Genomic DNA, 21,606 nt, shown 5'->3' with positions numbered 1-21,606 from the left:
TAGTTTACTGTTTTAATAAATAGTAATTCTTGATGAACAATTCAAGCATTTTAATAAAAAATATTCCGTTATTAATTTGATAAATTGAACTCTACATTTAAAACTGTCAGTAGATTTTGTCAGTCAGTGAATAAATACATGGACCCATTGTTTGTTGTTATTTAAAAAAACAAACGCCAGTATTCATATTGATAAATATGTTAACAAAAGGCTAGAGCAAGCATATTCCTGATGTTTTCTGTTAAATCTGTATAACTGCAAACTTGAATCATAAGTTATAAGCGCTGTGTTTCTTTACTGCCACAAAATTAGATTGAAACAGAACAGTATGGACTTGCATATAAGCGGTCCAGCACCAATATATTAGGCTTTATTCAATCGTAAAATAACAAGCAATGGATGGGTTTCCCGATAACGATGCAACTTAAGCTTTTACAATCATCTTAACTAACGTCGCTCATTGTTTTACAATGGAGTAACGCCTGTTTCCCTAACCAGCACATAGATCGCTCATTATAAAGTTGAACTTTATTTCTTCATTACGGGAGCTGTCCGGTTCCAAGGATGCTGGTTACTTTGGCCAATATATGTCCAGGAGTTTGTCTTCTCTACATGAAAATGTGGAAATACTAACACTCACTGGAAGTTGTTTGTAACCTTGTCGAAATTTATTAACTATTACAGAATTTAATAAAATAAATAATGATGGCTTTAGTAAGATGGAGTTTCAGATGTAGCTATTGATGCTAAATCATAGATATTAATGAAAGTGACCCAATAAATGCACGTAATGTGAATATATGCAATGTGAATCATAAGGGGCTCTCACGTAAACTTAAGTTTTGTTACTTTGGCTGGAAACTGAACAAATGCACATAGAACAGAATTAAAATGACTGTCATCAGTATTGAACTACTCATAGGCCTATCTAAATATTAACAGATCATCAGGTTAGAGTTCAAGGCACTGTGTACTTGTAACCTTACTGCCATTATGCAGCATGCAATTTGTTTCTGGCTTGTAAAATGACTATATGCGAGCCGATTTTAACGATTTTTATGGAGGAAGGAAGAAGAGGACGAGGAAGAGAGAGAGAGGGAATCTCTTATTGCACACTCTCACTCTAATCTTTTTTTAACCATATTTTAATATTTATTCAGGCATATTTATTTAAGTTTTAAACTGTATGGTCACATTACTCACATATGTCTTCTTAATAATCTGTTTTTGTCTTGCGCAGACCGCGAAGACTGCCTATTGATTTCATTGTGATTTTTTCAAATGTTTATCAAATGCTTTCCAGTGATCAAAATATATTAATACATTTTATTACATTTTCCAGTGTCTTTGATAAACTGTGAAAGATGCCAGGAAGATACTTTTAAGTTGCACTTAATGGACTTATCATAGGTTCAAAGCTCTCATTAATTTATGAAAATTTTTACGAAATACTTAGATAACGATACTTTTGGGAAACACGCCTTAGAGATTAAGGACTACTTGCTACTAACCTTCAAAGTTTTCAGGAAACCCAACCACACTCAGTTGTTTGCTTGCACGCATTTCACTTCTGATCGATTTTGCTTTAAAAATAAAATTCATTAACTGAAACATGAAAAGCTTAAAGCAAAAATATTTCTAAATTATAATTACACTTCAAACAAAATGAAAATATAATCACAGTATGAAAAATATATATATTTATTTTAAACTCTTCAACTTGTAAATATAAGCATAATTATAACTGAAAAATAAACCATGGTCTATAAAGTTTTACACAAATGTCATACATTTTTGTTCAGCAAAATTTGTTGGCTATTTCATATGATTCTGTACGATAAATTTGTACGATTTCATCACATGCAAATGCCCGGATGTCTAATGCAGAAGTAAGAGCAAGTTTCGCACATGAGGCCTTAAGGACATGCTTATTAATATTATGCCCTTACCCAAACCCCTTGTCTAAACCTAACCGATCAGTAGAGTGTGTAAACATGATAGGAAGCTGTTGTGTGTGACAGAAGCAAGTAATTGTGGCGTATTAGATATAAGCAATGTCCAGCAATGTCACTGGCTGTGGTGAAAGTAATTCTAATTCATATAAGTGCAGTCGTACGATATCATACAAATTAGCCAAATTTAGAAAAGTCGTATGAATCCTTATGATTTTGCCGTGAGAGTGTGTTGTTTTGTTCCATAAAATGGCTCCAAAAGAGACTTTGAGGCCGGGACATAATTTTCCACTATATTTTTGGAATTAAGTTCTAAAGCCTGGCGCAGTCCCAATAATAGAGCCCAGAGTCTTCTTCACTCTTTCAAAGAATGTGTCTGATCAATTTATTTTCACCAAAAAAGTGTACGATTATTTCAGAAATGAAGACATTCTCCATGCACACACACGCAGAGTAAAAAAAAGTGTAACATTGAACTGTGCACAAATTACATGTTGATTGTCTTTCAGTCCTTTAAAAAGTGCATCATTGAACACGGAATAAAAATTAAACCCTTTGTAAAATATCATATAATATTGAACAATAATTAAATGGTTCAGCCCAACCTTGGCTGAAAGCTTTACAGTTGTCAGGTGTTTTTAATCATTGTCTGTATGGGGTTTCAATATTTCCAGCCACACTGACAAGTTCTGTCAATGAAATTACTGACAAACATGTATGAGGTGTTTTATTATTATTCTGTTAACAACAACATGGAAATATGCACATCATGATAAGACATTTCTACTTAAAACATAGGCTACTTCTGACGAAAATATGACGAGGAATAAATAACACTGCAAGATAATGCACCTTTTTAAATAAAATCTTGTCAAATGATCTAGTCATAGTATTTTGAGGAGACAGAGTGTCTGAGCTGCCGGAAATAAAGAGCTCGCTTGGTGGGTTTATCACCTTTTTTCAAACACATCCTTCATAAATTACATTAATAAGCTTTATTAACAACATAAATATAATATTGCCACTCATATCTGCAAAGAATGAAGTGAAATCAAAGCTGAACTTGAACAAGCTGCATAAATCCTTGTGAAAAGGCCATTGCCATAACAATGAAAAGTCTTTAAAAAAGGGAAATAATCAATATCTCTAGCATAAAGAATGACAAAATAGTCTCAAAGGATCTAATACTTCACTATATTGATTGTGTGCTATTATTTCTCTAATTTATTTCAGGTTTTCCTAGGTTAAATAAGATGTTACGTTCATGTGCACTTCACCGCCGGTGGCACTCTAGCACTGCTGTTGGGCAGTGATCCTAGAAGCCCAATGCCCGTGCCCCAACCCTATGCCCGTGCCCAGGGAAGGAATACACATGCTCTGCCCTTGGTGAGGACACTTCTGTTTGCATTTTGCTTTGCAATTTAACTGGAAAGGAGTGCGAGCTGCTCTACAGCGGAGCGGGTAGTTGAGTATACCAATTGGTGCACGAGAGCATTGCCAGCTGTCAATCAACGTCATTAGTACTCATTATAACAAACTCCAGTGCTGAATTGTCACTGATTATAATACACAAAAAACGAAATGGAAACTCCTGTTCAAGAACTGGAAATATTTCTTGCATAATATACACTTTCCTGACGAAAGCTATTTCAAAATGTGGTGGGGACATAATTGTCAAAGGCAAAAAGTGTGTGGAATTAAGTGTCTTGCTCAAGGACACAATGGTGGTGGCTGTGGGGATTGAACCAGCAACCTTCTGATTACAAGTTATGTGCTTTAGCCCACTAAGCTATCACCACTCCAAAGTGCACATTTTTAAATAACATGTCCAAGTTCATCTGTTTTGTTTGAGCTGAGGTCATGGGGAACCATTAGGTTCAGAACTGTCATTAAAATACATATTTGCACACATACATTTAAATCTGCTCCATTTATTCAAATCACCATCAACTTGAGCAATAGCTTAAGCTAGAGTGTACTGTAGTTCTCGACATTGACGTATGTCAGGTGCTACCTGACTAGCCACTGATGAGCTCACTGACCATGATCACCGAGACTGTCAGGGGACCCTGGACCGCATGGAATCTTGATGTTAAAGTCAATCAAATTAGCTCCTTCCAGTCCACTAACCTGAGCAATGAACAACCTGGCCAAACTCAATAGCTAGCAGTTGACAACACTGATGGAGCAATCTCAAATGCGCCTCATGGGGTAAAGCATACATTGATAAATATGGTGGAAATGAATAATAATTGAATAATCTCCAAAGAATAACACTTTGAGCAGCATAATAATGATAAGTCTGAGATATGCTTTCTTTCTCAGTGCCTTGAGCATTGTTTTGAAGAGAAGGTATCAAATTGGACTAATATTTGCATGAGAAAGAGATGTTTTTGTAATATTCAGAGAGCTCTGTGGGTTCATTACCTCCTCATGTGAAGACCAGAGAGTGAAAAAAAAAGGATCAGTTCTACAACTTACGGTACAGAATCCATTCCGCACAGATTGCTACTGTTTGTATGCTCATCTTCAGCCATTCCTGGTGTTTTCATAACCTGTGGAGGGCCACTTGTAACCTTTTGATGTGGGCAAAGTAAAAAACTTGGAAGATATTAGATATGCAAAGGAATATCAAACCAAATCCTTGGAGCACCAGGGTTTTTGCTTCTCACATTTGCTTTTAAAATTTGGTCAAAGGTGCTCAGTGAGAAATGTAAGAAAGTGACAGCTGGGAAGAAGCTTATCTTTGAGATGTAATGGAGGCTATCTGTGCACTCCTTGATATTTATAAAGAGCCATCAACACTCATTCCTGTCAGCTCATGTTAGTTCTCCTGAATTGTGTTTCCCTTCTCTAAATATTGTTAAATGCAAGAATAACAGCAGGAGCGAGACATGGGATGTCTTAGATACAGCTTATCAAAAGTTTTCCCAACACTTTGAGGGACTGTCTCCATAAACCGATTGAGGTAGGTGCTAAGACAAATTCATCTTGACGTTAAATGCATTATCCTACCCCTCTATTTTTTTGTATTATACACATTTTTTGCTTGGCGGTGTTGAGTGTTTTATTTAGTAAGAGCAGCCCATTGAGTGCACTTACTATTTAAATCCAATAACAAAATAAATTAATACATGCATACATTTAAAAAAAATTCTGGAATAAGAAAGGTGACTAAGTCTTATGCCAGTTTCCATGACAAATACAACATACACTGGTGGCCAAAAATTTGGAATAATGTACAGATTTTGCTGTTTCAGAATGAAATTAGTACTTTAATTCACCAAAGTGGCATTCAACTTATCACAAAGTATAGTCAGGACATTACTGATGTAAAAAACAGCACCATCAGTATTTGAAAAAGTACTTTTTTATCAAATCTAGACAGGCCCCATTTCCAGCAGCCATCACTCCAACACCTCATCCTTGAGTAACCATGCTAAATTGCAAATTTGGTACTAGAAAATCACTTGCCATTATATCAAACACAGTTGAAAGCTATTTGGTTCATTAAATTCGTTAAGCTTAACAATGTCTTTGTGTTCGTTTTTGAGTTGCCACAGTATGCAATAGACTGGCATGTCTTAAGGTCAATATTAGGTCAAAAATGGCAAAAAAGTATCAGCTTTCTCTAGAAACTCATCAGTCAATCATTGTTTTGATAAATGAAGGCTATGCAATGCTTGCAATTGCCAAAAAACTGGAGATTTCATACAAATCTGTACACTACAGTCTTCAAAGTCAAAGGACAACTGGCTCTAACAAGGACAGAAAGAGATGTATAACTAAACAAGAGGATAAGTACATCAGAGTCTCTGGTTTGAGAAATAGACGCCTCACATGTCCTCAGCTGACAGCTTCATTGAATTCTACCCGCTCAACACCAGTTTCATGTACAACAGTAAAGAGAAGACTCAGGGGTGCAGGCCTTATGAGAAGAATTGCAAAGAAAAAGCCACTTTTGAAACAGAAAAACAAAAAGAAAAGGTTTGAGTGGGCAAAGAAACACAGACATTGGACTACAGATAATTGGAAAAGAGTGTTATGGATCTTAAACCCATTGAGCTTTTGTGGGATCAGCTAGACTGTAAGGTGCGTGAGATCTATGGCAAGTGCTACAGGAAGTGTGGGCTGAAATGTCACCTAAGTATCTGGACAAACTGACAGCTAGAATTCCAAGGATCTGCAAAGCTGTCATTGCTGCACGTGGAGCATTTTTTGATGAGAACACTTTGAAGTAGTTTTTGAAGTTCTGAACATTTTTTTCACATTGTAATAGTAATTTTTGACATTATTAATGTCCTGACTATACATTGTGATCAGCTGAATGCCACTTTGGTGAATAAAAGTACTAATTTCTTTCCATAAGAGCAAAATCTGTACATTATTCCAAACTTTTGGCCACCAGTGTAATGGTGGAGAACATGAGGGGTTATGTTCCATTAAGTCATCAAGTCCTAATAAAACCAAACTCTAAGAGCATCTTTATCCCTGCTGCTGCCCTCGGGCAGAGGAACGTTGTGTTTGAAGATCAAAGTTGTAGAGGTGTGACTACGGGTTTATGTGTGCAGGAAAATTGAAAATTTCCCTAAACTGGAGGGGTTTACATAAAAACTAGGCCACAGCCCTGTAATAGGCAACAAAACAGGAGTTGCACCTTTTCCAGGGTTTCAGGGCTTGAATAACACAAAGTGAACTTTCTGAGCTGTGTTTTTTTTTTTTTTTTTTTTTGGTGAGTAATTGGCTTATGTCATTAGACCTCAATAAGTGACTCAAATCTGACATCCATCTGTGGGTGGGTGTGAACCAGTTCATCCAAAACCACCTACAACCATCGAAGAACCATTAAAGATGACAAAAAATAACAAAGGAATACAAAAAAACTACTCCACAGGCGGCACATTTTCTATTAATGATATTCTTTACAATAATTATTATATTACACACTGAAATAATGCAAATTTCTGAATGTGTACTTCCATGAGAAAATTCACCTGCGAAAGGTAATTTCTCAGAATCTCTTTTTTAAAAACCTTATTGATTTTCAGTATTCTTTGGCTCTGGCTGAATAATAAAGTGAAATATTGCAATACCAAAATCATAATACAATGTTTGTGGTGTTGACTGTTCTGTTGTAGTTCACACTCACCACCACTTGTGTGACTCGCACACTAACAGAATGACTCCCATGAGTGAACACTCATTCAAAGTTATCCTATATAAAAGGGAAAGTGTTTAGCAGGGGAGGTTTTCAATGGCTCGGTCATGTTTGTCCTGAATAGGCGGTGCCAGCTTGGGCTTCCTCCAGGAATAAGGCTTTTTGTTTGTGTCTATAGGCCAGAAGTGACAACTACTCCTGCTTGTTCAAAGTAGGCTTATACATTTGTCGTGAGAAAGGCTGTGCCTGCGTCCACCCCTTGTGACATGAAAGTCTCAGTTCTGTGACAGGAAACTCAACAGTACATAGAGGTTCACGTAAACATACTATGAGAGAGTGGTGGTCTAAAAAGCCAGGGAGACAGAGAAAGGAAAAAGTGAGTCATTCCCAGTGGTCTGAGCTGTTGTAAATAACATGCATGATGCTCACAAACAAAAATCAATCAATTATTGAACAGTGTTTATGTGTTATTACTAAAAAAAATAAAAAATAAAAAATAAAAAAAACTCACTCTTATGTTGTTCAAAACCTGTTTTAATTTTTTTCTTGTTTGGAACACAAGGAAACATTTTGAAGAATGTTCATGCTGCTCTGTCACTTTTTTTTTTTTTTTTTTTCATAAAATGAAAGTGAATAGGGGCTGATGCTGTCAGTCTAACATTCTGTCTAAAAACTCATTCTGTCCTTCTCAAAAACAGCCCTACTGTGTTTGGAAAACATGAAGGTGAGGAAATGTTGATACAATTTTCACATTTAAGTCAACTATAAGACCTGAACTATTTGCTACAAATTATATTGATTTCAATACCAGCAATATATACTGACACCTACAAAAGATCTTGACCATATGCACCAAGTATAAAATTAGTAGCGCGTAAATGGCATATAATCTCTACGGCACGTTATTCAAAAGCATCTGAAAGTTACGTTAAATCATTCGCAAATAGACGAGATCGATCCTCGGTTCACTCGTAAATTCATAATGTGCAGTATAAACGGACATCTGCACCAGGATCCATTTCAGTTTGCATAATGGCAGTAGCTGCACTCGTTAAATGTCAAACCATGTATACATGCACCAAAGTCATTTGTAAACTGTAGTAGTGAATACTGCTGATGCAACCGTGTCCCTCACTGTAGGTTTCCAACAGAAGGAGCACAACTACACTAATTGATAACTGCAGAGTCCATAAGGAATCCACATCGCATGTAATCACATTACATAAATTTATTTTGGGCCACTTTAATTACTCTCTGAATAGTTGAGCATTACCAAACCCTGTCTTTCCAAAGCCATAACTAGCCCTATATTGCTTTTACTATATTCGGTAATATTTAATTTAACTTTCACTTTAACTAATCAAATGTATTGCTGTTTCCATGGCAGTGTTTTTGAACAAAACCCGTAATGCGAGTTTTAGATAGAAATCTTTCCTTAAACCCAACGGAAAGCATCATATATCAGTAGAATGTGTTTAAAAAACAAAATTACGCTAAATGTTCTATTTGTAATGTTGTTGGCAGTATCTATTTATCCATAGTGTATTATATTTTGTTATCCTAGAGAATATTTTTCACGTTTCTTTTTTTTTTTTTTTTTTTTTTTTTTTTTTTTGTAACAAAATGGCTTGTTTGCTTTTTCAATGAAATCCTTTTACATTTATTTCCTCCAATATCAGCTGGTTTACACTCAAATGTGAATAAATTAAAATGTCTCAGCTGAACATTTTCTCTTTTGTTTTTTGTACACCTGAATATGATCTTTAGAAATGTAATTCGTTTATTTTTCTCTAATTTGTTAAGTTCAATAACATGATATATTCAGATGGTCCAAATTCCTTAAAATTTTAGTTTAAAAATATTAGCAAATATATGCCTATGGACATCTTTGGGCAGATGAGAGAGCAGTTTCATAAATGAGAGAGCAGTTACTACAGGTAATGCTAAAACATATTTTTTGTGTAGTTATTAGATAGACCTATAAGTTGTTTGCAATGTCTCTTAATATCATCCTTCTACCCAAGGAAACATTTATAATGCTTAGAATGTCAATCACAAGGACAATCACGCAGGTTTATTACAAGCCATGTTTAGGAGGCGTCCGGTGGCAGACTGGTCCTCGTTTTTAACAAATGTCTATTTGCAAACAGTCCGAAATCTTCAAAACCCTTCTACCACACACATGCTGTTGTTTATTTGCTCATGCTCATATCATATGATGATACCACAGGCACATGCTATAGAATAAAATACGCGCGTCTTATGATCTATTTTCAGACTTAGCCTATATAGGTCTATTTTAAACATTAAAATATTTATTGAGCTAGTCTCTGAGACATTGCACAAAACATTTGGCATATACCAATGATAGCCTACATTCTTGAGTTGTTACAAGAACTAAAAAAATAAAATAAAAATAAAAAAATTTGAAATTGAAATTGCCTACTCTTCCCCGAGTGAAATACTACCAATTTATTTATTTTTTATTTATTTATTTATTTATTTTTTAAATATTATACGCCCAAAACATATTTCAAAATGAAGACCTCTCAAAATAATGTACCATATGGTGTCCACATTATTTTCAAGATAAAGGTACAAGAAAAAAAAAATAGGTTTGAGAAAACATTTCTGCCACAGTTCTTGCATGATGTGTGAAAAAACCAGTCTGACCACTCTCTCTCTCTCTCTCTCTCTCTCTTGTGTGTGAGTGGGCAGGTTTAAGTGGTTTACGAGGACCATTTTTTAGGTTACAAACTGGTATTACAAGGATATTATGCTATAAATGTGGTTTATGAGGACATTTCTAGTGTCCCATAATTCAAATCGTTTCAAAAACATACTAAACGATTTTTTTTTTTGTGTGTGTGTGTGTGTGTGTGTGTGTGTGTGTGTGTGTGTGTGTGTGTGTGTGTGTGTGTGTGTGAGGTTAGGGTTAGGGGTAGGGGATAGAATCTATAGTTCGTACAGTATACAAATCATTGTCTATGAAGAGTCATCATAAGGATAGCCGCACCAACATGTGTGTGTGTGTGTGTGTGTGTGTGTGTGTGAGAGAGAGAGAGAGAGAGAGAGAGAGAGAGAGAGAGAGAGAGAGAGAGAGAGAGAGAGAGAGAGTCAAGACTGCGCATATACATCTGCGCATATTTCTGCAGGTGTGGATGAAATCGGCTGGAAAATTAATCCAGCCGTTGCTCTAATCATTGAAAGTAAGGTTATATCCGTCATATCAGAACGATTACATCTCTTGGTTAAGATGTCGGGGTTAATACACAAATAGATTAAGCATTTCTTTCTTTACAAAAATGACATTGCCAATATATATATATATATATCCCTTCCCACATTGCTTTGGAGCTCTAATACAGATAGTGACATTGATACGATTGCTCTCGACTTCTGTTAATTTCCCATGCTGAAAAATTGTCATAACACTTTCATGTTGCCAGTGATCTCATATCCTGCACCATAAATGGCCTGTTTGCTGTCTCTGCATCTTTGTCAAATCCTCTTTTGAATTATATTTTATTCTGCTCCATACTCGGCAATTAAAGGTGTTTAAGCATCTGCTCTTCTGGCTCCCAGCAACCGAAGATTTTTTTTTTTTTTTTTACAAAATAAATAGCGGAAAACACACGAAATTAAATAATCCTGCTTCGTTCTGCACTGCCCATATACGATCGAGCAAATAAATCGCAGAAACTGAGAGTCACCTCTCAATGCTTTAAGAAAACAAATGTTTTTTCAACGCCTGATAAGAGTGCCAGAGTCAAGTTCATGTTCAAGTCCTCGGGATTTCAAACTCTATTTATAGGTTTAAGTGGTTTACGAGGACTTTTTCTTTAGGTTACAAACTGGTAATTACAAGGGTATTATGCTATAAATGTGGTTTATGAGGACATTTCTAGTGTCCCCATAATTCAAATCACTTAAAAAACATACTAAACGTTGTTTATTTGAAAATGTAAAAATGCAGAAAGTTTTTTTCTGAGGGTTAGGTTTAGGGGTGGGGTTAGTGGATAGAATCTATAATTTGTATAGTATATAAATCATTATGTCTATGGAGAGTCCTCATAAGGATAGCCACACCAGGTTTATGTGGTTTACGAGGACTTTTTTTGAGGTTACAAACTTATAATTACAAGGGTATTTTGCTATAAATGTGGTTTATGAGGACATTTCTAGTGTCCTCATAATTTAAATTGCTTAAAAAACATGCTAAATGATGTTTTATTGAAAATGTAAAAATGCAGAAAGTTTTTTCTGAGGGTTAGGTTTAGGGGTAGGGTTAGGGTTAGGGGATAGAATCTATAGTTCGTACAGTATAAAAAATAAGTATGTCTATGGAGAGTACTCATAATGATAGCTGCACCAACGTGTGTGTGTGTGTGTGTGTGTGTGTGTGTGTGTGTGTGTGTGTGTGTGTGTGTGTGTGTGTGTGTGTGTGTGTGTGTGTGTGTGTGTTAAAAATAGTTCGTTTCAAGTGGAATGTACAGTCGTGAACAGTATTTTCTGTATGCAGGTCTTTCTATGGATCAATATCAGAGCACCATGCGCTGAGAAGGAAACGCCATCCAAGCGCTGCAGGATGCTGACCTTTCACTCTCCCACAGGTCAAAACATCTTCCCCTAAACAGGTCAACACCCAACGCACAACTATGTTAAAGTATGCCTTAACAGATAATATTTATATCTAACGGATATCAAACACAAGCCAAGCAGTGGGTGATTTGATTAACAGCCTACAATTTTTTTTTTTCTCTGGGCAGACTGTGGGCAACTGCACATTACTAACCAGTGTTCTGGAGATTTCTAAAGGGAGCAAATGGTTTCTCGGGGATGGCACTTACAATGTAGGCTACTCGCCAAGGTATATTTCCCGTGAATTAAATATGTTGCATTTAGGGTATACATACTGTCAATTTGTGCCTCACTAAACACGGCGTGGCACTGGGAGTTGATTTTACAGTGAACAACAATAGGAAAAGCGTCTAACAGCCAATCCCTTCCCTCGGGCTTTACGCACATTAATATTAAACTGATTCTGCACAGTACAGTTCTACTACACGACATTGCTTTGGAGCTCTGATACAGATAGTGACATTGATACGATTGCTCTCGACTTCTGTTGATTTTCCATGCTGAAAAATTGTCATAACACTTTCATGTTGCCAGTGATCTCATATCCTGCACCATAAATGGCCTGTTCGCTGTCTCTGCATCTTTGTCAAATCCTCTTTTGAATTATATTTTATTCTGCTCTTTACTCGGCAACTAAAGGTGTTTAAGCATCTGCTCTTCTGGCTCCCAGCAATCGAAGATTTCTTTTTTTTTTTTTTTTTTTTTACAAAATAAATAGCGGAAAACACACGAAATTAAATAGAAAATCCTGCTTCGTTCTGCACTGCCCATATACGATCGAGCAAATAAATCGCAGAAACTGAGAGTCACCTCTCAATGCTTTAAGAAAACAAATGGTTTTTCAACGCCTGATAAGAGTGCCAGAGTCAAGTTCATGTTCAAGTCCTCGGGATTTCAAACTCTATTTTCTCCTATGTGCAAAACATCAAAGGGAGGGGTGCGGCGGCCACATTCTCCAAAAATTCAACAAATGTGTTTTAAGAAACGATACAGTAGTTTATAATAATGAAGCAAATGTTTAAATAAACAGTGTAAATATTACGGCCGTACAATCCATTTTAATTACTATCCGTGTAGGCTACTGCATGTCTCAAATATGCTAGTGTGGTGCAAAAGAGCCATTGACATTTTCTGTCTCGCTTTCCTTTAAAAATGCCAAATGTCTCTTTCAGTTGTGCTGGAAACCTTCAGGTGTTTGAAACGCCGAATTATTTATTATGGTACAATTCAACACGGACTTCCCTGCAACACAGGTTTTTTCACTTTCTGACCTGTGTCAATTCAAACGTAAGAACTTTCGCTATATTCAGGTTCCAGTGAAAAGAAAATGGAACAATTGCATATTCAAATTGATTGAACACTGATTTGAGCAGCAAAACAAGTATATTTACGCAGGCCTGAGTAGTTCGCAATGTAGGCTATACTCATAAAGTGGAGAGAACGTGGAAAGAACACGACACGTTGTAAAGATTGTACACTTGCACCACATTTTATTATATCTGTATGCAGTAAAATTCTTATCACAATAATGGAGAAAACACTTCTTAAACTTTGAACAAAAACACATATAATAAAACCAACTGGCCCTGTTCAGCCCATTATTGTACATATTTATAGTAAAGAAACATTCTTTATAAATATTGTTTCATCTGTAGCAAGTAAATACCATAATTTAATTACAAATGGATAAATATTGCAGTCGATATTTACAAAAAGAGGGTGTAGTTACAGATATTTAACGGCACGACATTTGCCCCACAATCTCCCATATATATATCACAATTCAAACTTGCAAAGCACAAAACATCACAAGTTAAGCCCAGCAAACTAAGATTTACATTCACAAGCAAATATTGTGTCTGTCTTCGTTAAATTTTGACTTTGGCACTCTTTCCAGTTAATAGATGTTTAGTTACAATCAGTTTGCCTTAATGGGATCACAATATTCATTATGATAATACAACTTTATGGGAATATGTGCACTAAAAAGTCCAGTTAGAGAAATAGCTACCATTGAAGGAACATCTATACACCAAAACCCGACAAAATCTATAACAACCACTGGGAAAGAGCGCGTGTAGTACTAGTATGTACAAAAACAAACAAACAAACAAACAAACAACCAAAAAAAAAGAGGCTGTTTAGTGCTTTTGCGCACTTCTCTTCTGTTGATGTGGGAATATTAAATCCTGCTGGACAAAGCGCATAATATAGGAGCGTTCGTTTTGTATAAGCTGTATGGATCTCCTGTTTTTCTGAAATGGTTCCTCCTGAGACAGTCTTAAACATACCATTCACTGAAATTGGACGATAAACTGCTGTGGTTGTTGGAACTGTGCACCGTTGAGGAGGGCGACAGATTGTTGTTGCTTTGGGTCTCAGTGGAGGGGGACACCAGACCAGGGGGTGTTGAGGACTCATAACCAGAACTTGCCGCTGGCGACGAGTCAGATGCAGATGGAGACGACTCATGAACCTGAAAAAAATAAATAAATAAAATAAAGAATCAAATAATGAATGATCCGCGGAATGAGATATTAATGGTGTGCATTGGTAAAACTTTCAGATACCGTGTTCATGAAGAAGCAAATTTCGTAACAAATCGGTAGTTCTATATGACTATATGACAATACAGCCTGTGAATCAAAGTTTCATGACATTTGTAAACATTTAATTGTGTGCATTATCCTATTTACTTTAATGATATTTGTTCAAGTTTTCAATGAAAGCTATTATAGAGTGTTTTATTATATTTATTGTTATTAATAAACAAAGTAGCTTTTAAACAGTTTTAAGGATTGATATATGTATAATGTATTTCTTATTCACTGTTGATCGTCTGAGGAATTACCTTCATATGCTTTCGAAGAGAGCTGGGGTGAGTGTAGGACTTGTCACACATTTTGCACAGATACGGTTTGTCTGACGTGTGAACGTGCATGTGTTTCTTTCGGTCACTGCTGTTCGCAAAGCGCCGATCGCATCCTTCAAACTCGCACTGAAATGGTTTCTCCCCTGAGAAGACAAAACATGAACATTCACATGTTTAATGACGTTTTATTTAGTCTTTATCAGACTGCACAACAACAACAACAACCCATATTACAACAAATAATTAATCTGCCCTGTACATTTCAGCTATAACTTTAAAAGATCAAGTATTGCTGTTAATGACGATTCAAACATTCATTTTTTTCATCAATTAATACCGAGAAATATCACATTTTAAATAAGTAGGAAATCAGTCATAACAGCTATTTTGTTTTTCCAACAATCAGCTTTTGTCAGCCCCACACGAAACATCGGCATTTGTTTAGAAATAATCAAAATGTAATTAACACATTGAAAAACAGAAGGCTCAATGCCTATGTGTATTCAAAAGAGGAAATTGCTTAAATGTGCAATCCTGGTAATGGCCTGTCTAACACATAGACTGTCAATGCAGTGGAAAGAATAACAATAGGCCCACACATCGCCCATTCCAAAGGTAGGAAACATATTCATTTTTAAACCTCTCTCTTTATTTTGCTAATGTTTTGTATTTGTTTTTTAAATGCATGTGCACGTGTGTATGTGTTGCCTATCTATATTCTCTCTGTAAAGCACATTGTAGGCTAATGTTTGTTTTAAAAGGCTTTAAATAAATACAGTTTACCATTATTATGATGCATATATATGCTAAATCATTTCTTATTTTACACCAATTAATATAGGCTACTCAGTTATGAGGACAAAAAAAAAAAAAAAAAAAAAAAACATGCACAATGTGCACTCAATGAAATTCAAATCCTGACGTAGTCACCCGAGTGTGAGAGCATTGGTCCACACAAACATTAAGCCGGTTGGAGAGATTTACGGCTCTTCTGCGCACGTGATGAGCCCTCGAGTAGCCTTTGACCCGTTTAAAGTTTATGAACCTCAAACCCTCCACAGTCTGTTACATAATTCAGCACACTGATGCAAAACATCGCATTTATTCCATAGGAGAGCAGGCAAAATCGTTTCCAGCCAGGTTAGCAAGGTGCTCAATGAACGAATTGGACAGACTATAGGCTATCCACTGCATCCGGTTTTATTTTTATTTTATTATTTTTTTATTTTTTTAAATCTACTTTAAGCGTCAATTTAAGTATGTGCTTTCAATGTCTAAAAATACACCAACCTGGCATAATCATCTTATTTTTGTAAGCACCACTATTTTGGATACCAGTAGGGTATTATTTTGTGTTGGTAAAACAGAATACTATTTATAAGAATGTCACGCGCACCGCCATAAATAAATATCATAATTACCTGTGTGTGTTCGCTTGTGGATCTTCAGATTTTCCGATCTTGCGAAGACCTTGCCACATCCAGGGAAGGGGCACGGGAAAGGTTTTTCTCCCGTATGCACGCGAATGTGATTGACCAGTTTATATTTGGCTTTAAATGGTTTGCTTTCCCGGGGACACTCTTCCCAAAAGCAGATGTGGTTGCTCTGTTCGGGTCCTCCAACGTGCTCGACCGATACATGGGTGACCAGCTCGTGCATTGTGCTGAAAGTTTTATTGCAACTTTTCTTGGGATTGCTGAGCTGCTCCGGATCGATCCACTTACAGATGAGCTCTTGCTTGATGCACTGCTGCCGCATGTATCGAAAGAACGCACCGGGGTGATGGTGATGCGCTGCCATATTCATCCCCATGTTCATATTCATGGAGCCGTACTGGTTGTGCAGCTGGGCGGCTGAATAGGGGTCGGTCCTCGGGCTGGAGACCTGGTGGTACTGATCTGATCGCCCGAAAACCTCCCCAGGTAGTCCGAGTCGCATCTGCCCGTTGAGCACGTTTGGGGAGCCGTGAGATCCATGCTGGTCGTGGATGCCAGGGAACAGGATGTGGCCTTGGCTGTCTGTATGGGAGTGATGGAGGGAGCCGGTCGTGGGGCCGAAAAGCGCATGCTGCCCGCCCGCCGGTGATGATTCCCCGAAACCACGGCTGCGAAAGAGAAAGTCCCGCGTGGAGTTAAATGGCGAGCTCGCGTATGATGTGACATGAGCCGCGTGCGCGCCTAAAGCTGCAGCGGGGTAACCGGGCGCTTGGCTCGTGAATGCAGAACTCTGTCCGGGAGAGAGATCGTGGTTCAGTTTGAAGGCGCCCATGTGCGCCGAATCGACGAAGCTGTTCTGCGCTAAACTCAAGTCTCTGTCCTGCATCTCACTGGAGGAGTGGTGATGCCTGGCAAAGGTGCCCACTCCCAAACCAGGGAACTGGTGCCCAGCGTCCAGTAACATTCTTTCGTTAACAAAAACCAATTCTCTTTATAGCAGTCTACGCAAGGCTCGTCAATAAAGCACAAAATAAAATCGAAAGCACTACGGGAATATTAACTTCCAGATTTGATAACACGACATGAGGCGATGAAGTTCGATCCGCTCACTGGGAAAAAAAAAAAAAGCCTTTCGCATTGAGTTAGCCTATATTTTTCTTGTGGATAACTTGTTACTCAAAATCCCAAATGCAACGAAATGAGGAGATTCCTTTCCGCTTTTCCTTTCAAACTGAGTCGATGTCGTTGTTTTCAAATTACACGAATATAAGAGTATTTTTATTACTGAGTCTTCCTTGTTCTTGAAGCATCTCGAATTGGAATGTTTATTTCTTTCGCTTGTCTATGTTTATCACGGAGGGTCCCTCTTTCTCAGTGGACTGGCACTACCTCCTCTTACGCCCCCTTTAACTGGAGCCCGGGCATTCATTTGACGCGCTCTCATTGGCCGACACTCCTCATCAATCCCAGGTGCCCCTCCAATCGAACGCATTCATTTGGCAACTAATCGCTGATCGCCAGCTTCCACTGACATTTACCGCCTACTTTTTCGGAAAGGCTTTTCGTGGAATAGGTAGAGGGAAAGCAAAAATACTCGCGTTTAACCAGACCGTTAAAAAATGTAAATCAATTGCCAAACGGCTTCAGGAAAGTATGCGTAACCCATAATTCTTTGGTTGAACTGTACAAACTGGCGAAACAATGGAACGCCGTTTGATCATAATGAACGAATACAAAATGTGGGGGAGCACTGGGTTATAGGAAAATCGAATTAATTCTCTCGCAAAGTGTAATCCAACAAACAGTCAGCGCAAACGTGAATGAAATGCAAACTCGTAAACCTCATTCGAGGTGCTTATCCCTGTTCTGCACGGGACTATTTCCAAATGTAGAACTAAAACACCAATTTGCATTCTGTTTGTTTGTGGTCGTCAGTCAGTATCAGAATGAAGTAGAACAGTAAATAATGTGGAATCTCCCTGGGTGCGGACTGACATATAAAAAAATTATTAATAAAATGTGGATGCATGTATTAACAAAACATAAGCCTATTGAGATATATGGCACCAAGGGATACATTAAAATGACATTGGTTTTGGAGCAAAAAAAGGAAGGAGAAGTGCGGGTAGTAGCCTACATTATCGCCAAAACATCATTATCATCATTACAATAAGTGTTATTGTATTAGAAAACGCAATGTTTGTTAGCTAACACTAAACTCCTGTTATATATCCTCTTTAATTTGTTATTTCCTCTACAACAGCACACAACTATACACTATACACAACAATAGCACGCTACTGTGTTTTATTTTGCCATAAATTACTATTCTTAACATAATTAAGCCTAATGCTCACGCTCAGAATAATGCCAAGATCACACATACAAATTGCCAACAGCCAACACAATGCCATTTTAATATATAATGGCTTGATATGATGCATTTTCTTGTTAAACAAGCACAATCTGATACACCTTTAATAAAACCGTGACGTCATGGACCAAGTGTCAAGTCTTTCCAATGGAATAAATCCGTATATGTAAAAATCAAATGCACTGGTAGGCCTATTTTGTGATTACGGGAAAATCATATATGCGAGTTATTTTTTACACCACCTATCATGTACACATAACAATAACGAAACGGTCCGACTCTTATCCAGACCCATGATGGTATTATTAGTGGATTGCAGGCCAAGCCACTTCATGAATTGTATTTCAGAACTCTCTTTTTTGCAAATACGAGCGTTTATTAAAATGTTAACATTCAGTTAAAGAAAGTTTACTTACAATTACAATGAACTTACGTCCCAAGTCCAGTTTCAACACAAAACACACTTTCTCTTGTCTTTCCTCAGCTCCGAATGTTGTAAACAGGGCGTAGGATGTATAAAACTTTGGGAATTCTGTGTGCCTCTGCTCAAAGCCATGCCGTTTGAACGTTGTGTACCATTCTTCCAAGACTATTTCTACCCTCTCCACAGGAAACATAGGATCTGATCCAAGTTCAAAGTCACGTCTACCGACCTCTCTAAGAAGTTCTTTATTTCTCCGGAAAATCACAGAACCTTTCTCTTATTCAATGGGCAAGGGGAAGAAGAAAGAGAAATTAGACAGAGTGCAGTCGGCCTGGACCACATCGCTGCAGTTTTTGCGGTTCTTTTCTCATATAGCAAGGACAGGAAAAGGTTCGAAAATGCTAAAACCAAACACAGAACAACTATACGTGGGGGAAACAAGTTTAACTCCCTTTGTATTAATCTATGATTTTTTTTTTTTTCCTCTTGTGAAAATTGAAAATCCCAAATATCCTTTAAATCACCAGACCTGAACAGTAATAACAATAGCTAGTTAACATGACATATGGCTTTTCATTGTTGTGTATTACTATAAGACAAAGCGACAAGGCATTTCTTTCAAGTTTGTCATTATCAATATGGTGACGCATTGTTGGTTACTTTTAGTGACATTGGGTGTTTCAAAGGTGTTTGAACTCCGACCCGTGGAGACCACATATGTTACCCTTTGAACTTATTATGTTAAGAAATCCTCTCTGTTCAAAGGTTGCAAGAAGACAATTATGCTACCGCCTTCTCCCTCCGTTATTTCGTTTTCATACACAACAGCATCCGAAAACTCTAAAAGGTACGCACACAACATTTTTTTTAACCATATCCAGCCATTATACAGTACAATTCTCATCATGATTTTTTTATTTTAAATGAACTATTAATACAAATTTTTCAAGGACAACAGCAACACCCCTAAGGCATACTCTTCCATTATTTAGAGGCAAATGTTGATTTGGGATGTCGTAATTCTAAATAGATTGTAATGCTGCCGGCGCATTAATCGGGATACATAGTGGTTCTTTAACCAATTAAGACCCTAAACAAAGCTGTCAGGCATGTTAGCTTGTGCAGGAAATAGTAACACTTGCAATTACTACAGGTGCAATATACACAATTAATGTTAATCGTAAAAATTCCTTTGATACCTTTGTTTTTCAAGGTTTGTTGAATTTAGCCCTCAATTCTGCAATTTTACGTGATCTGAGAGAAATTATTTATTTTTTTTTATTTTTATTTTTTTATGGCATATATCTGTCTATCTAACTGATATTAAATGTACTCAGAATATTGAAATTATTTTAGTATTTTATAAAGGTGTGTGATACACAATCCACAAACAGCCATTTGTTAATTTGTATTATTAAGATTTATTCCAGTTTAACCTCCTACTGTACTTGATTAGTTTTTGCAGTAATTCTTTGGAATATGGTAACAACTGCCCTGGAGCATTTTCAAAGTTGTCTTTGAATTAAGACATATTAAATCAATGGCAAACACTTCCTGCTGAGTTCAACATGGACTCTAAAAGGGCGTGGACGTGCACCATGACACACACTTACAAATAAACATGAATTAAAATTACGAGAAGGGCGAGATGCTTCTTAAACGTTTTGAAAACAACACTTGGTGAAAACAACAAAGTAATGTCAGGTTTGAAAGACTTCAAGGAAAAAGCGTTTTTATCATTATACCAAGGCACAATATAGAGCGCTTGAAAAGTTTAACAACTGACTTTTTTCCTAACATAAAGCACAGGAATCTATCAATGTCTGTCAGCGACCAGTGGATTTTTCCTCCAAAAATCTGAGATGCATTAATATGAAAATGCATTTGCTAAACATTATTTTGAATGTACAATTACATGTTTATGTTGGTGAATTAAAATGGTGTTTAAAACAAATGTATCTATAGGCCTACAATCGAGGCTATAAAGAATTTCAACAATCTGTCTTCACGCAATTTGTTTATGGCGTCGAAATTATGCAACAAAAAATAAATAAAAAAAAATAAAAAAAATGTTTTATGGTTCCAGAGCACTTATTATTCAGTTTACCTTCTTCTAATTTAGTTTTGCCTATACATATACAAATCACTGCAAGAATAAAAAAATGTCTAAAAATAACCTTTTTTTTTTTTTTTTTTTTTTTTGGTATATTATTTTCATTATTTCCAGCTTATCCTTAGCTTTTTACAACTATTAAGATAATTATATATATATATATATATATATATATATATATATATATATATATATATATATATATATATAAGATTATTTTTATTTATTTATTTATTTGAGGGAATTCTGTTGGATTGATGCCCAAACAACATTTTTTTAATTGTAATTATTATTATTTGTATTTATTTCTATTTTTACGTGGGGGTGGGGGTTGCTCAATATGCTCGTATTTTGTACAAAGGAAAAACAACATCCTTCCACACGTGTGTGTGTCTTGGTAAACATATTTGCCTGTAACTTTGTGAGCACAACTTTCTGGAGTGAACAGTGATGAAGAGAGTGAGGGGGCGGAACCCCGCTGAGCCTCTACGCTGAAAGACAGCCAATCGCTTCGTTCTCTTAACTGCCAGTCACAGAAATCTGTCCAATACCCGCAGTGCCATTTCTAAACTCTATTCCCCACTGTGTCCTCCAACTGTTGTATGTTCTGCCAATCGCTTGAGGACAGAGTGGGAA

The 21,606-nt window shown here is 36.7% G+C and overlaps 1 protein-coding gene across 1 annotated transcript; it reads right to left on the bottom strand.

Annotated features, from left to right (window-relative positions):
* Positions 1 to 13,221: 13,221 nt before the first annotated feature.
* On the bottom strand, positions 13,222 to 18,806 carry LOC127447717 (zinc finger protein ZIC 2-like). The gene is made up of 3 exons (XM_051709757.1): positions 16,045 to 18,806; positions 14,603 to 14,766; positions 13,222 to 14,227 (listed from the first exon to the last, which is right to left on the bottom strand). Exons 1-3 carry the CDS (start codon positions 17,021 to 17,023, stop codon positions 14,033 to 14,035), a joined length of 1,338 nt encoding a protein of 445 aa, XP_051565717.1. The 5' UTR covers positions 17,024 to 18,806; the 3' UTR covers positions 13,222 to 14,032.
* Positions 18,807 to 21,606: the final 2,800 nt, after the last annotated feature.

Source organism: Myxocyprinus asiaticus, chromosome 11 (genome assembly GCF_019703515.2).
Source record: "Myxocyprinus asiaticus isolate MX2 ecotype Aquarium Trade chromosome 11, UBuf_Myxa_2, whole genome shotgun sequence".
Classification (NCBI taxonomy): domain Eukaryota; kingdom Metazoa; phylum Chordata; class Actinopteri; order Cypriniformes; family Catostomidae; genus Myxocyprinus; species Myxocyprinus asiaticus.
Note: the sequence above shows the minus strand (reverse complement) of the source record. Positions and strands in the feature narration are given on the sequence as shown.

Coding starts and splice junctions, on each gene's coding strand:
- LOC127447717 (XM_051709757.1), bottom strand. CDS start 17,023: ATGTTACTGGACGCTGGGCACCAGTTCCCTGGTTTGGGAGTGGGCACC. Junction 14,767..16,044: donor CCACAAGCGAACACACACAG/GTAATTATGATA, acceptor TTGTCTTCTCAG/GGGAGAAACCATTTCAGTGC. Junction 14,228..14,602: donor CTCTTCGAAAGCATATGAAG/GTAATTCCTCAG, acceptor TATTTTTTTCAG/GTTCATGAGTCGTCTCCATC.